Here is a 15,097-nt window from a genome sequence, read left to right as displayed (position 1 = left end):
AATTAATTAAATTCATATAGAAAGATTTCACCATAAACACCCCATTTCTAGCTAACTTCCAGTGTGTCGAATCAGGTTGGTCAGATAATTGAACATCTATCAATCTCTGGACCAAATGCATCCAGACAGTCTATCGCTCACCAACTAACACACATCTGAACTGAATATTCAAGGGAGTCGTTTGAAATACTGTGCCTACGTAATCCTCCTTACATTGCACGATGTTATAAAGGGCGGGGTATTGTATGGCTAGGGGCATCTCTCCTAACAATGTATCCTCCTAAAATCTTGTTGACATGTCATTGCCAATCAAGAATTTGACCTTACGAAAGAACAAGTCTTTCGTTCGCATGAGTCCCTTCTAGAATGGTGAGTCAGTTGGTCTCACGGTGACCTGGGCGAGCGTTTTCGACTGTAAATACTTATTACGTAAAATATGTGCCCACATACCTTTCGGTTCTGTCTCTAACCTGTAGAGCCATTTACTCATAAGACATTTATTCTTAATTTCCAAGTTCTCAATACCAATACCCCCTGGTCCTTGGGTCGACAAAGAATATCCAATCATGCAAGACGGTATTTCTTCTTGGCCTCATCTGACTGCTAGAAGAAATGAGATCTAAAGAAATCAAGTCTTTTCCGCACCCCTTTCTGTACCTCGAAGAAAGATAGCAGGAACATCAGCATACTAGTAAGTACTGAGTTAATTAGCACTAGCCGATCTCCATACGACATTAGCTTGCTCTTCCAGGAACTAAGCTTTTTTTCAATTCGATCTTTGATGCACTTCCATTCTTTATTTGATAACTTACGGTGATGAATCGATATGCCCAAATAACTGAAAGGCAAAGAACCTAATTCACACCCAAACAATTGTCTATAAACGTCTTGTTCTTCTTTAGCCTTTCCAAAGCAGAACAACTCACTCTTGTGAAAGTTTATTTTTAATCCAGACAATTGTTTGAAGAAACATAATATGAGCTTCATATTGTGCGCTTTTACAATGTCATGATCCATAAATTGGATAGTGTCGTCAGCGTACTATAAAATGGAGACTCCCCATCAACCAGACGAGGGACTGGTCCTTCCACTTGACCGTGTTGCTTGGCCATGTCTATAAGAATGGTCAACATATAGGCCACTATATTAAATAGGAGAGGAGACATTGAATCCCCTTGTCTCAATCCCTTGTGTGTCTAGAAATAGTGGACGATGTCATCGTTCATCTTGATTCCGACACTACCCTTCTTGACTTGAGAACCCACTTGGTTCCATCAAGCCTCACTAAATCCTTTCATGCGCATTGCCTGCTCAAGGAAAGGCCATTTAACTTTATCATATGCCTTCTCAAAATCCACTTTGAAGATAACCCCATGTAGCATCTTCGAATGAATTTCATGTAGCATTTCATGCAGGACGACAACCCCTTCAAGAATGTGTCTCATAGGCATGAAAGTTGTGTGGCTCGGTTGCACCACCGAATGAGCAATCCGTGTCAATCGATTGGTGCCTACTTTCGTGAATATTTTGAAGCTCATGTTAATAAGACATATTGGCCAGAATTGCTTGATCTGAACTGCCTCTTCTTTCTTTGGTAGTAGCATAATCATGCTAAAGTTAACATGAAACAGTTCTAAATGACCGTTAAAAAATCATGAAGTATAGGCATAAGATCATCCGTATTAATATGCCAACATTTCCTATAGAATTCCACTGGAAACCCGTCTGGTCCCGGTGCTTTATTCAGTTTCATTTGTGAAATGGCATCAAGAACCTCTTTCTCAGTAAACGGTGCAGATAAAATATCATTATCCTCTGTCAGAAGCTGGGGTATATCTCCAATAACAGATTCATTAAGGGACACCGTGCTTGCTTCCGGAGGCCCAAAAAGTTGTTTATAATAATTAGAGATATACACTTTCAGATTCTCATGCCCCGCAATTGTCCCTTCGTCCTGCTCTAGCTGTATTATTTTCTTCTTCCTATGTTTACCATTCGCAATCATATGAAAGAATTGTGTATTGTCATCCCCTTGAACAACCTTAAGCACCTTAGCACGCAATGCCCACTTGAGCTCCTCTTATCTAAGATGAGCTCGTAAGCGTTATTCGGCTTCAAATATCGAGCTATGCTCAGCTACCGTAAGAAGGTTGACTTCTGCTATTAAATCTGGAGCATCTATTAATTGGGTGAGTCATTCTTTTTCTTGTGTGTAAATCCCACTCTCGTTTCTGGCCCAACCTCGTAAAAACTGTCTCAGATGTCTAATTTTATTTTGCCATCTCTCAACATTTGATCGTCCACTAACAGTCTTTGCCCATTCGCGTGCGATGATCCACAAGAAGTTTTCTTTCTCAAACCAGCCTAGTTCGAAAGAGAAAGCGTTCTTGTTCGCAATATGTGTAACTTATCCCGAGTCAACTAGTAATGGTGTGTGGTCTGAGATCGCCCTCTGCATCGTATGTACCAACACTAATGGGTACTTTTGTTCCCATTTCACACTAGCGAGCACACTATCCAACTTCTCGTATGTTGGAGTGGGTAACGTGTTGGCCCAAGTATATTGTCTACCGGTGAGCTCAGTTTCTCTTAAGACTCTCGATAATCATGTTGAACATCATAGACCAACAACCATCAAAGTTGTCATTGTTCTTTTCATCTCTCCTCCGAATTATGTTAAAATCTCCTCCGACTAGGATTGGAAGAGTCTTGTCCCCACAGATCCGCACCAAGTCGGCTAAAAAATCTGGTTTGAGTTCGGGTTGTGCTGCCCCATATATAGCTACAAGAGACCATCGAAAACTATCCAATTTCGATCTCACCCGAAACTTGACCGCAAAGTCCCCCCAGACCACATTAATTACCTCAAGCGTCTCACACGGAACCCCTAGCAAAATCTCACCGGATCTTCCTCCTGCATGTAACCACAGATTAACAATTCAACCGACGAAGAACAATTTATATATCACAAGAAATATGCCATTAGGAACTTCAGTTGATGTATTTTTCAGTGGCATAAAATTTGGGATATATTACTTGTGTTATATTGGTTAAATTGTCCTAGGGATACACACGGGCCTAATAAACCGGAAAGAGATAGTACCATGAAATGGAACAATTTTGTTGGGCATGTATATTGGTTTGTGAAGACAATTTTCTCTCAACCCATGCGTGGTGCAATGAATTGTCTCTTGAAATTATGTCTACTATAGAATTTTTTTGCTTACATACATGCTATGTACGATTGAAATTAAATAAATGTGGGACAGGATATGGCTGTAGTCAAAAAGGAAAACATGTTATCTAAAGCGCTAAAAGGTTATAATTAAAAGGAGACACACTATTGTGTTCTTTTTATTCACCGCTCAGTCTTACGGACATGTGTGCGACTCTTTTCTTCCCCTCTGGCGAAGGCAGCTTGGGTCAAGTATTCCTCCCCCCGATCTCCGTTGACGAGCCAGTGGATCCGCCTCCTCTTTGTCTGCCTCTCCAGTGACAGGTGGCGGGGACGGGCATCCCGGTGCTTCAACTTCGACTAGTTTATAAGTTATGGTTTTAGCTCTTGCAGTAGGGGCACTCAGGCTGATGGTGGTGCTTCATATTCGAGTCAATCTTCTGGGATCTGATCCTCATTGATTTGTCTGTCGGTCGGGGACGGATTCAATGGAGCACGAGCATGTATTCTTCTCGGCTCCTCGGGGGCGGCGAGGTTAGGGTTTCTCACCGTGCGTGCGCGGCGGCAAAAATTGTGTGTCGTATCAGGTGCTGCAAATCTATTCAAGGGTCCACCAACGATGAACGCGGCTCCGTGGCTCCGGTCCTTAGGGCACGTGTGTGAAATATTTCTAACTATATCATCGACAAGGTCAGACTGGTTCGGTCTTTTTAAAAAAAAACTCAACAAATATCTTTACATGTCTTTGTTGAGAAACACAGTACGGAAACATACGCTCACAACACGCAGGGAGAAACATACGCTCTTTGTCTGCCTCCCTGGCGACATGTGGCAGGGAGGGGCATCTCGGTGCCTCAACTTCGACTAGTTTATAAGTTATGGTTTTAGTCCTTGCAGGGGTGTCACTCAAGCCGATGATGGTTCTTCATATTCGAGTCAGTCTTCTAGGATCCGATCCTCCTGGATTTGTCTGTCGGGGACGAATTCAATGGAGCGCGCACATATATTCATGTCGGCTCCTCGGGGGTGGCGAGGTTAGGATTTCTCACCGTGTGTACACGGCGGCAAAATTGCGTGTCATGTCAGGTGTTGGAAATCAATTCAAGGGTCCAGCAGCGATGACTGCGGCTCCGTGGCTCTAGTCCTTAGGGACATGTGTATGAAATATTCCTACTGTCATCGACAAGGTCAGGCTGGTTGGGTCTTTTCCAAAAGAAAAAAAAACTCAACAAACATCTTACGTGTCATCACTAAGAGAGAGTTTTGTTGAGAAACACATTACGGAAATAGGCGCTAACAACACGCGCACATACAAATATTCTCCGTGATCACACGGACGCAAAGAGAAAGCTGGCATAGTACATAGAGAACAAAGGCCGGTGCAAAATGTAATGAACTCAATGAATTGCCAAAACAATTGGTTGTGCTCGCATGATCAGGACAAGAGGGAAACACTGTCACGGTGGCAAAGCCATGAGGCGCACATGAAAACGATTGCAGGTTCTTGTTTGCGGAGGAACGGAGAGATTAGCTTGCAAGGTAACCCAAAACCACAAAGACGTGCACGGTGGAAGGGCTTTCCAGTTTGGAGGAGTGCATTATCGGTGCACCGAGTTATTGTCAGTTTCTATCAGGAAAAGCAACTTCAAAAAAAAAAAAGTTTCTATCAGGAAAAGCGTGATGATAAACACCTCTAAGCATCAAAGGGAGAATCGGTCCTCCAAAAGGAAACGGCTTTGATGCGGGATGCGAAAATGACCTGGCGTGGAAACACAACTAATCAGCTCTCTTTTCTTTTTACCGATGGAGCTGCTGACTTGGTGTGCTTCATTTTCATTTTGGTTGGACCCAGGAGTGTGGACGACGGTGAAAAGCGAGACGAATTTGAATGTTTGAATGTGCGTGTCTACATAGGCGGCTAGACTCTTTATGGATGTTTGAATGTGCTTGCGACTCTTTGGCCGCTAAATAAATAAGGTAGATCTTTCTAAAAAAAAACTATAGCGCAGATTTCTCAAAACTTTTTACGCTTCATCAGGGGGATCTCGTTGCGAAATTCCCTCCCGAGAACGCCGCCCGCAAGGCCCCAACACACGCAGGCTGTTGCGCGGAGTGTCATCCCGGTAATCCCGCCGCCCACGGGATAATCCCCTCTCGGCCACCGACGCGCGGGGCCAAGCATCCCGGGGCCCACCGGGCAGCGAGCGTGAGCGCACGGGGTCGGTGAGGCTATCAACCCCGCCGGCTTTATTGGTGGGGCCCGGCCAACTCAGCGGCACGTATGCAGCAGATATAAACCCCTCCACGGAGGAGGAAATACAACGCACTTCTCAAAAACCCCGACCAAATAAAAAAAGGATTCTCCCCCCCTCTCTCCCCCGGTTCTCTCACTGTTCCAATCTCCCCTGAACTTTCTCACTGCTCCGCGGTCGCCTGACACGACCGTCGGAAAAAGCAGAGACGGGTGAGGATCTCGGCCGCCGGGAGCTTCGATCGGCTTCGGTTCCGTGGTCAGCTCCTGTTCATTCTTGTTAACTAGCGAGCGTAATCTTTTCCGGTGTTTGTTCTCTCTGTTTTTTCTTCTTCTTTCTTTTTTGAATCTGATCGCGTCTGCCGAGCAACGGCCCGTCAGCGATCCGCCGGTTCTCTGCGCGAGGGAGGCACTGGTTCCGCCATTTCATCCGACCTTCCACCTCTGGAGCGGCGCCTTCCGTCGCCTGAACTGAATCGCCGCCCGCGGAGTGGATTGGGGGAGCTTTTTTTTTTAATTGTCGCTCCGATTCTGCCGCCTCCGGTTGCTTCGCTGTCCGCCTCTGCTTTCACCATTACGGTCGGCTCCCGCCCGATTTCGCTGGGAGCTGCCCCTCTGCTCGCGGCGGAGCGGAGGGTGGTGGGTTTGTTGCTGTCGACGAGGACCGTGCTGTTTCGATCAGGCTGTGGGCGTCCGATCGATCGGGATTTTTTCTGACTTTGAGGTGCTGCGGATGGCACGTCCCTGCTCGGGGTAGGAGGAGGGGGCGGCGATCGTGGTAGGGAGGGAGGGCTGGTTGGTGGGCACGAATTGTCGTTTTTGTCTTTTGCCTTTTTCCGGGCCGGTTGCTGGACTATTTGGTGGATATTGCGTCTGGTAGGCTGGGAGCCGCTTGTTCTCCAAAATTCAGTGTGACCTCGGATCAGGGAGGAAAAAAATAAAATTCAATCGACTACTTGTTGATCGATCCGATCCAACCCCGGCCTTTGCATCAAGCGATGCGCATAGCCATACGATCGGATCCTTGTGCGTGCAACATAATTCTGGTCCTGATTGACCTTGTGTGGAGTTGGTACTGCTTTTGACTGGTAGGTGGTAGCCTGGTAGGCTATGTATACAGGAATAAGATATCATGAAATTCTTAATGATATCATTGTGTTTCTTTTTGTCAAAATAACAACGAATAGTTGGATCCGAGCTGTCGCCTTTCCTCCGTATCCAGTCTGTAGTGAAGTGGTCTGTACACAAAATCAATTGTTTACTTTACCCCCACTCAGCCTGTTCTAGGAAGACTGTTGTGCCTTTTTGGGCTCGCCTTGATTGGATCCCATTTGTGGGTGACATCATCATTACACATTATCTTGATGCATGCATACTCATTCACGATGTGAGTATTGATGCCAGTATTTCTTGTTGTGAATTGCAGAAACGAATACTAAGCTAGTGGCCCGAGATGGAAGCAGAGCAGGCGGCGGAAGTAAGATCTGGGGAGACTACCAGTCTTAAGTCGCCTGATACGATTTCGGTAAGGAAAACATTTAAGTCGAGTGCGTGTCTGAGATTCCAGCGTACTTACAGAAATGAGTAATGTGTGCATATCTTGTTACTTTCTTAGTATGTTTTATTCATGTTCAGTTTTGTTATTTGGCGTCCAGTACTTCTTGATGCCAAAAAGGAAAAGAAACAGTGTGGTTTCTGAACATGTTTTGGGTGGGTGACTGAAATATATGTTGTTTTCAGTACTTTAGTCATTTGTCAATTCATACATTGGTCTCTGCTAGTACTTGAATATCATTCATTTGAATGAATATGCCATTTTCTGTAATGAAAATGGGGGCCAAGTGGCCCCTTTCATAAAAAGAAACATTTGAGTATGTAGAAGCTTGGGTCAATGATAATTGGCGGGCATGAAAAAACATTTATTATTTTACAATACTATCACATTTAGTATTGAGAATTGTGGTGCGGTGTCCATGATCAGCATAACTTTCAGACCATTATCCTAAATATTTGCATCTACTGCATTGAAAAAGATGCTAAGGAGCACAGAAAATAGAAAAATCTCGATGAAAACAAATGCTTGAAGTCTCAAGATTAATAGAAATCTCATGGTTACAATAGTACTTTTCTTTCAATGAGGACTTGTTTATTTTTCAATGATGACTTGGTTATTATTAGATTGAAATTCCAAATATGCCAATGTATTCTGACAATGCCAATGTCTCAGGTACATGATGACAAAGAAAATTTAGTAAATGGGAATTCGAATCTGCATGTGAAGGAAACACCCAATGATGAAGATGATGGAACAGGGTCCGATGGTTTTGAGCTGGTAGATGATGTCTCACCTTTGACAAAGGCAAGTCCCAAAGAGGATGAAAAAACTTCAGAATCTGCCACCTTGAACCAAGAAACAGAAAGACTGAAAGTACTATCAAAGCGCATTGAAGAGCTTGAATCTGAAAAGGAAAAATTGATGAAGGACATGACAGAAGCAGAAAATAAGCAGACACTGCAACACAATTCTCTACAAGAAGCACAGAGATCTCTCACTGAGAAGGATAAAGAGCTGGCTGATGCAACGCAATCACTGAGCGAGCTGGGGTCTGAGCTTGAAATCTCGAAACAGAGGATTCAAGAAATTGAGGCAGAGTTAAGTTCATCAGCTGATAAGCTCCACAAACTTGAAGAGCTGAAGGATGAAAGAAGCTTGCATGCTGCACAGGAAGCGAAAAGGGCTGCAGAACTTGATAAGATGCTGGAAATGGCTCAGTTGAACATGAAAGAGATGGAAAACCAGATTAGCAATCTTCAGGAAGAGATAAAGGGACATCAGGATAAGGCTGTTGACCATCAGCAAGTAGAAGAATCACTGAATACCACAATGTCACAATTCAAGATGGTGCAAGAAGCACTTGAACTGTCAAAATCACAAGTGGATGATTTGGAGCAGAAGCTTGCCTCGCAGGATGCTGACATCAGTAAGCTCACTGAAGAGTTGAGTCTCCATTGTTCATCTGAAGAATCTTTGAAGGAAAAGAGCCTTAAACTAGAGACTGAACTTGCCACCGTGAATGAAGAGTTACAAGCGAAGCTTCTGAGTTTGCAAGAAATGGAGATGAAACTGGAAGAGCATGCGAAGGAAAAAGAGACAAGTGAAGCTACATTGGAGAAGCAACAGGCTCAGATACTCAACCTGCAGTCTGTGCTCGATGAATTAAAGGATGAACATGAAACTCTCAAAGGGACTCTAGTTGACTCTGAATCAAAACTATCAGAGAGAGACTCCATGCTACGTCAGGCTGAAGAGGAGCATGCTAAAGCACAGTTGCTCCTATCAGAAGCATTGTCGCATAAAGAAGTACTGGAGGTAAATCTGAAATCTATCAATGAGCAGCATGGTGAGTCCAAAGCTGTTGCTGAAGATGCAAACGGGAAGATTCTTGAGCTTGAAGCACAGATTCAGGCACTACATGCAGCTGAAGAGGCTTTGAAGTCGCATCTGGAAGAGGCTAGCATGAATGTGGAAGTTGCAGAGAAGAAATGCTCTGCTCTTGAGCAACGGCTCAGTGAATCTGAGAGTAAATTAGCCACTTCAAGTGAACAAGTAAAGTTGCTGGAAGAGCAGGTCCAACAAGAAGCAGCTTCTTCAGCAGAAAAAGAAAAGGAGCTTGAAGAAGCAGTGAACAATGCAGAGGCATACAAGGAGAAGATGAATGAATTGCAATCTTCTCTTGATTCCTCGGCATCTAAAACTCAGCTACTTGAAGAAGAAGTCAAGGATCTGACTGACAGATTCTCACAGCATCAAGAACAAGCTCATTCCGTTCACGAAAGAAGTATTGAACTGGAGAATTTGCTTCATACATCAAAGTCTGATGCTGATGGTGCACACTCCCGAAGACAGGAGCTGGAGCAGGAACTTGAAGCCACACAAGCAAAGTTCAAGGAGGTTGAAGCAGAACTAGAACAGTACAGAAGCAAGGTTTCCCACCTTTCCGATGATCTAGAAGCTTACCAGACAAAATCAGCTAGTCTTGAAGCTGTGATGGAAGCTGCAAGTGGAAAGGAGAAAGAGCTTATGGACTCCCTGATTCAAATCACCGAAGAAAAGAAGAAACTTGAGGAGCTAACAGCAGAGTATGAAGTAAAACTTCAAGAACAATTGCAGGAAAAGCAAGTTATCGAAGAGAGGGTGCAGAGTCAAGAATTGAAGGTGCTTGATTTAGAAGAATTGTTGGCAAAACTGACAGAAGAAAAAGAAAGTGGCGAGAACACCATTGCTGATCTTAACCTGCAACTGTCCAATAAGAATGACTTGTGCATGCAGTTGGAGTCCCAGTTAAGCCAAGTTGGGGATGATCATAGCAAAACAAGGTCACTTCTCTCTGATGCACACTCGCACAAAGAGGAGCTAGAACTGAATTTGAAATCTCTTAATGATCTTCACACTGAATCCAAAACAGCTGCAGAGTCTGCAATGCAGAGGACCGCAGAGCTTGAAACTCAAGTTCAGGAATTAAGTGCTGCTGAAGAAAGTCTGAAGTTACAGCTTACTGAGTTTGAGTCAAAGCTAGCATCTGCCGAGAAGAAGAGCACAGATCTTGAGCAAGAGCTTAAAGATGTGACAGATGAATGCAATGGTTTCCGTTTGAAGGTTGATGAACTTTCTGGAGAAGTTGAGGCATACAAGGAGAAATCAGCAAGTCTCGAGGCTTTATTGGCAGAAGCAAACCAAAAAGAGGATGAGTTGTCAGGGAAGTTGGCTCAAGCTAATGAAGAGAAGGAGAAGTATGAAGAATTGTCAAACAAGGCCACCACAGCGCATTTGGAAGCCGAGAAGCAGGTCCAGACTTTACAGGCTGATCTAGAATCTGCCCGTGGTAAAATGGAAGAGGTGGAGAATGATCTTCAGGCCCTCGGTGTTAGAGAAAGCTCAGTACTTGACAAGCTTAAATCTGCAGAGGAGCAGCTTGAGCACAGTGGGAAGGCACTAGAACACGCCACTTCCAAGAAAATTGATCTGGAATCTCTGTACCAGTCTTTACTTGAAGATACAGAGAAGAAGCTCCAGCAAGTGGGGGACAACTTGTCTCAGAAGGAGACGGATTGTCAGCAACTGTCTGAAAAGTTGAAGTTGGCCGAGGAACAAGTGGCATCTTATGAAGCAAAAGCAGCTGGTGCCACTGAAGAGGTGGAATCCATGAAGGTGGAGCTCGAAGCCTTTGAAAATGAGATCGCTACTCATGAGACCACCATTGAGGAACTCAAGACCAAGCTCTCCAGTGCTGAGTCAAAGGCTGAAGAGGCATTGGCCGAGAGCACGACCATGGGTGCAGCAAATCAGGCTCTGAAAGAGGAACTTGATGCTAAGCTAGCCGTGCTTCATGAACTGCAAGAGCAGTTTAACTCTACTCATGCTGAAAAGGAAGATGTTGTTACAAAGCTAGCTGAGCATGGAAGAATGATAGAACATTTGACTGAGGTGCACAGTAGAGGCATAGAACTTCAATCTGCAGCTGAATCAAGGAATGCAGAAGTTGAAGCTCAAATGCGTGAAGCTCATGAGACAATAGCACAGAAAGATTCAGAAATTAAAGATTTGAACGAGAGGCTGATTGCAATTCAGTCTGAGACTGAAAGTTTGATGCATGTGAATGAAGCCTTGAAGCAGGAAATCAGTGCTAAGCTGGTCATAGTTGATGAGCTGCAGGAGAAATTTTTGTCTGCGAGTTCTGAGAAAGAAGAAGCTGCAGAGAAGCTGGCTATTCATGAGGAAACAATAAAACATTTGACAGAAGAGCAGTCAAAGGGCTTGGAGCTCCAGTCTGCTGCTGAATCGAGGTATGCGGAAATTGAGAGTCAACTGCATGAAGCTCATGAGACGATTGCAAATAAAGAAGCTGAAGTTACAGACCTCAAGGAAAAGCTGGTTTCTCTTGAAGCTGAGAATGGAAAACTGGCGGATAAGAATGAGCACCTAGAAGGAGAAGTGTTTGCTAAGGTGGCCATGTATGATGAGTTACAGGAACGGTTTAGTGCTACGCATGCTGAAAAGGAAGAAGCTGTAGAGAAGCTAGCTGCTCATGAGGGAACAATCACAAACCTGACAGAGGTGCACACAAGAAACTTGGAACTCCACTCTGCAGCTGAATCAAAGATTGGTGAAACTGAAGCTAAACTGCATGAAGCCCTCGAGACAATAACACAGAAAGAAGCTGAAGTTAAAGACTTGAGCAAGAAGCTGGATGCTCTCGATATTGAGTTGGGATATTATGAAGAGCAGGCAACGGAAGCTGCTGCCAATGAAGAAAATCATAAGGTTAAGTTTGATGAAGTCGTGCACAAACTAAAGAGCCTAGAAGCACAACTTGCAGAAACACAAAACAAGGTTGAACTTTTCCAGACAGAGAAAGAAAACTTGATTACTGCAAATAGTAGTTTGAGTGAGGAATTGGAAGTACATCAGAGCAAGCTGAATGAATTACAGCTGGCACTTGCTGCCGCACTAGCAGAAAAGCAGGGGTCGTCAGAAGAGATTCACTCATTGCGAAAAACACTCGATGGCATGATTCAACGCAAGGAAGAACTGGAAAGCCAGGTGATCAAGAGTTCTATTTTTATTGTTCTCGGCTTAGTGCTGCTTGCCTGTTTTGGCTTCAAAATATTTCTCATACCATTACATAGCTCTTACCAAGATGTAACTTTTTTTCAGGTATCTTCTACTCTGGAAGAGCACGAAGAACTGACGAGCAAGTACCGAAGCACACTGGAAGAGAAGCAGGTGTTAAATGACAAATATGAAACTACAAAGAAGGAACTTGATGAAGCAATAGCCAAATTGGAGGAGCAAATGAATTTGGAGAAGTCTGAAAAAGAATTGCACATTTCAAAACTCGAGAGGCAAATTACAGTGTCTGAGCTAAAATACATGGAGGAGGTATCTTGTTATTTATCTCCCTCTAAACTAATTTGGGTCCTACAGTACATTTTTTGTCGAGCTGTACAGTAGGGTAATTAGTCCTACTTTCGAAGCACTATCTGTATAATTTCTCAAATATTCACAGATCCAGACCATGCAAGTTGAAACAACTGAAAAGAATGAAGCACTTACAAGCAAGATGCAGGAGCATGCAAACTTAGTCCATGAAAAAGATCAGTTGGAGCAACAATTGCTGGAAGTTAGGAAGGAACTGGAGGCTGCTTACCGTACCATCGCTAACCAGGTAAATTGGCGTTGTAACTATTTTTCTAATAAAACAATTTTTTACTGTCAAGCATTTCTGCTAAATACAAAGGGATGGCCGGATCCATCATTTTCTTACTGTCAACCCTATCTGCTGAACTGGTACCATCAGAAAATGATGGCAGATAGAAAGTTGCCTCTTTGTATGGCTATGTTGTTGACATGTATGAAGTTGTTGACTTGAATGATTCCAGATAATTTAACACTTCGTTTTTTCAAAATTTGGTTGTTGTTTGAACTGATCTTGACATGAAAAACTTTTGTTTTGGCAGGAAGAGCAAGCTTCAGTGAGGGAGATAAAGTGGGATGCGTTTAAGACGTATTCAGCGGATCAACTAGAAGCTGCACAAAAACACGCTGCAGAGCTGGAAGTACAAGTATCAGCTCTAAATCAGCAGCTGCAAGAAGCTGAGATCCATTACAAGAAAAAGGTTGGATTCTATCCGAGTATCCATTTGAGGTTATAATACTAGTTCACCTGTTACATCTGATGGGTGTTATGGATCCAAGATTAAGGCAGCACGATAAAATCCATCTGTTATTTTCCTTTAAATCCTTAAATTTGGAAGCCTGCTTTGTTCTGAGGCATCTGGCTTATTGCTCGGCTTTCTCTCATTGAGAACAGAAGCATCATGATCAAAGGCTTGCATGACAATGGAATGAGGGAACATGAATAGAAAATGCATTGCCTCACACGATTACAGGAACATGTTTAAATTAGCACAACTAGCCTTTTCAATCTGTTGTAGTAGTCATACTTGCAGATTCTTGACGATAAAAAGCTGATAGATTCACACAATACCCCCATACTTCACAAAAACTTGCTTCGACATTGGAATTTCTAGTCCTCCTGTTGCTTTGACACTTTATAGACAGTTTATAAGTATATATGTCTACAATATTTTTCTCATGTATTGATTTATGCTGTTTTTTTTTCAGGTTGCAAAGGAGAGTGAGAAACTCGCTCTTGTCAATACACAGCTCAACAAGCTAACCCAAAATGTGAGCAAGAGCGCTGAAATGGAGAAGAAGGTACAGGACCTTGAGCAGAAGTTGCAGCTTGCTCATTCCAAATCTGAAGAACAGGCAAGCAAAGAAGAAAAAAGATGCTATGAAATATCCTGAGCACCCTGATCAGTAGTTATCAGCAATTAACAACATCATCTTTTTTACAGGCAAAGGATGCAGTGGTGTCAACGAGATCCCGAGAATTCAGCCTGGACTCGTTAGCACCGCAAAACAAACAGCGCGACATATCTCAGGCTCCTAGCATGGCCTCCCCGAACCCGGCGCAGCAACAACTGCGGGAGCCCTCCGGCATCATGGCCTTCAAGTTCATCCTGGGCGTCGCCTTGCTGTCAGTGGTCATCGGCGTGTTCCTCGGAAGGAGATACTAGTGCCGATCTTGTGAAGTTCCTGCTGGTGCCCGATGGGAGAATCCCATTGTTAACAGCTAAAAACTGTTGCTTCCCATGAACCTAAACTACTACTCTAACTGAACAAAACATAGCTTGCTCAGTTTGGTGGATTGCAATTGAACGGACTGCTGGCTTTCAGGGAGAAGTCAGAAATCCGGAAGCTTCTTCTTGGTGAGTTCTCCCTATAGTTTTTCTTTTGGGTTAAGGGGGGTAGGAATTTGATTTTTGTTCATTCCTAGTTTCCTACCCTTGGCATGCATAAGGCCATATGCATGCAATTTGGTGTTTGCTGTCGGTGAGCTTGTATCTACTTCTCCCTCTCTCTCTGTAAAAAGGAAGTCCGTCAGAAATATTAATTCGTTCATATGGTCGAGTGTAAGCTGTGTCATATGCTGTACAATCACTCCAGTGTTTTTGATCTATGTATATCTGGGTTGTTGGTTGGCAAGAAGTGGCTCGTTTATCCAATGTATTTTCAGATGGGTTTATCCACTCGTTTATTTGCTCGTTTGATCAGATGGGGTTCAGGCTTTCACCCCTACCATTCATTACTTTCTTGCCATATAGAGTACTGTATCTGTAACCGCATGCGCGGTGATGTATTTGCAGATTCTGCTTCAGTGGCATTTGGAGGCCATATGATACGGGCGAATTGGATCTGGTCATATTTCTTTGCATTTCGCAGGTGCACTCGTCATATCACACATACAGGTGAAAGCGCCCAGGCTACGAGCGACACAGCATGCATGCTTTCCAAGTTTCCATGTGGAGAAAGTCCAAAACAAAGTTGTGTTGGAATAGATGTATAGGAGTTGTACAGGGATAGAAGTTTGTTTAAATTTTGTACTTCTTCTCTATCCCTTCTTCTCTTTCTTATCTCCTTGTAACGACCGTCCTGGTCGATCTCCTGATCGTTCTCTCGATCTCCCCTGTAACTTGTATGCCAAGGCTTTGCCCAATATATACATGCGGTCCGAGACAAAGGGTTCTATGCTTCCCATATACTT

The 15,097-nt window shown here is 43.7% G+C and overlaps 1 protein-coding gene across 1 annotated transcript; it reads left to right on the top strand.

Moving 5' to 3' along the window:
* Positions 1-5,483: 5,483 nt before the first annotated feature.
* On the top strand, positions 5,484-14,562 carry LOC123046441 (myosin heavy chain, non-muscle). The gene is made up of 8 exons (XM_044469810.1): positions 5,484-5,685; positions 6,853-6,951; positions 7,654-12,027; positions 12,142-12,366; positions 12,494-12,652; positions 12,945-13,103; positions 13,612-13,758; positions 13,848-14,562. The coding sequence occupies exons 2-8, from the start codon at positions 6,880-6,882 to the stop codon at positions 14,067-14,069; spliced, it is 5,358 nt and encodes a 1,785-aa protein (XP_044325745.1). The 5' UTR covers positions 5,484-5,685; positions 6,853-6,879; the 3' UTR covers positions 14,070-14,562.
* Positions 14,563-15,097: the final 535 nt, after the last annotated feature.

Source organism: Triticum aestivum, chromosome 2B, assembly GCF_018294505.1.
Source record: "Triticum aestivum cultivar Chinese Spring chromosome 2B, IWGSC CS RefSeq v2.1, whole genome shotgun sequence".
NCBI lineage: Eukaryota > Viridiplantae > Streptophyta > Magnoliopsida > Poales > Poaceae > Triticum > Triticum aestivum.
This window is presented reverse-complemented; position numbering and strand designations above follow the sequence as displayed.

Coding starts and splice junctions, on each gene's coding strand:
- LOC123046441 (XM_044469810.1), top strand. CDS start 6,880: ATGGAAGCAGAGCAGGCGGCGGAAGTAAGATCTGGGGAGACTACCAGT. Junction 12,028..12,141: donor AGGAAGAACTGGAAAGCCAG/GTGATCAAGAGT, acceptor ACTTTTTTTCAG/GTATCTTCTACTCTGGAAGA. Junction 13,759..13,847: donor ATTCCAAATCTGAAGAACAG/GCAAGCAAAGAA, acceptor TCTTTTTTACAG/GCAAAGGATGCAGTGGTGTC.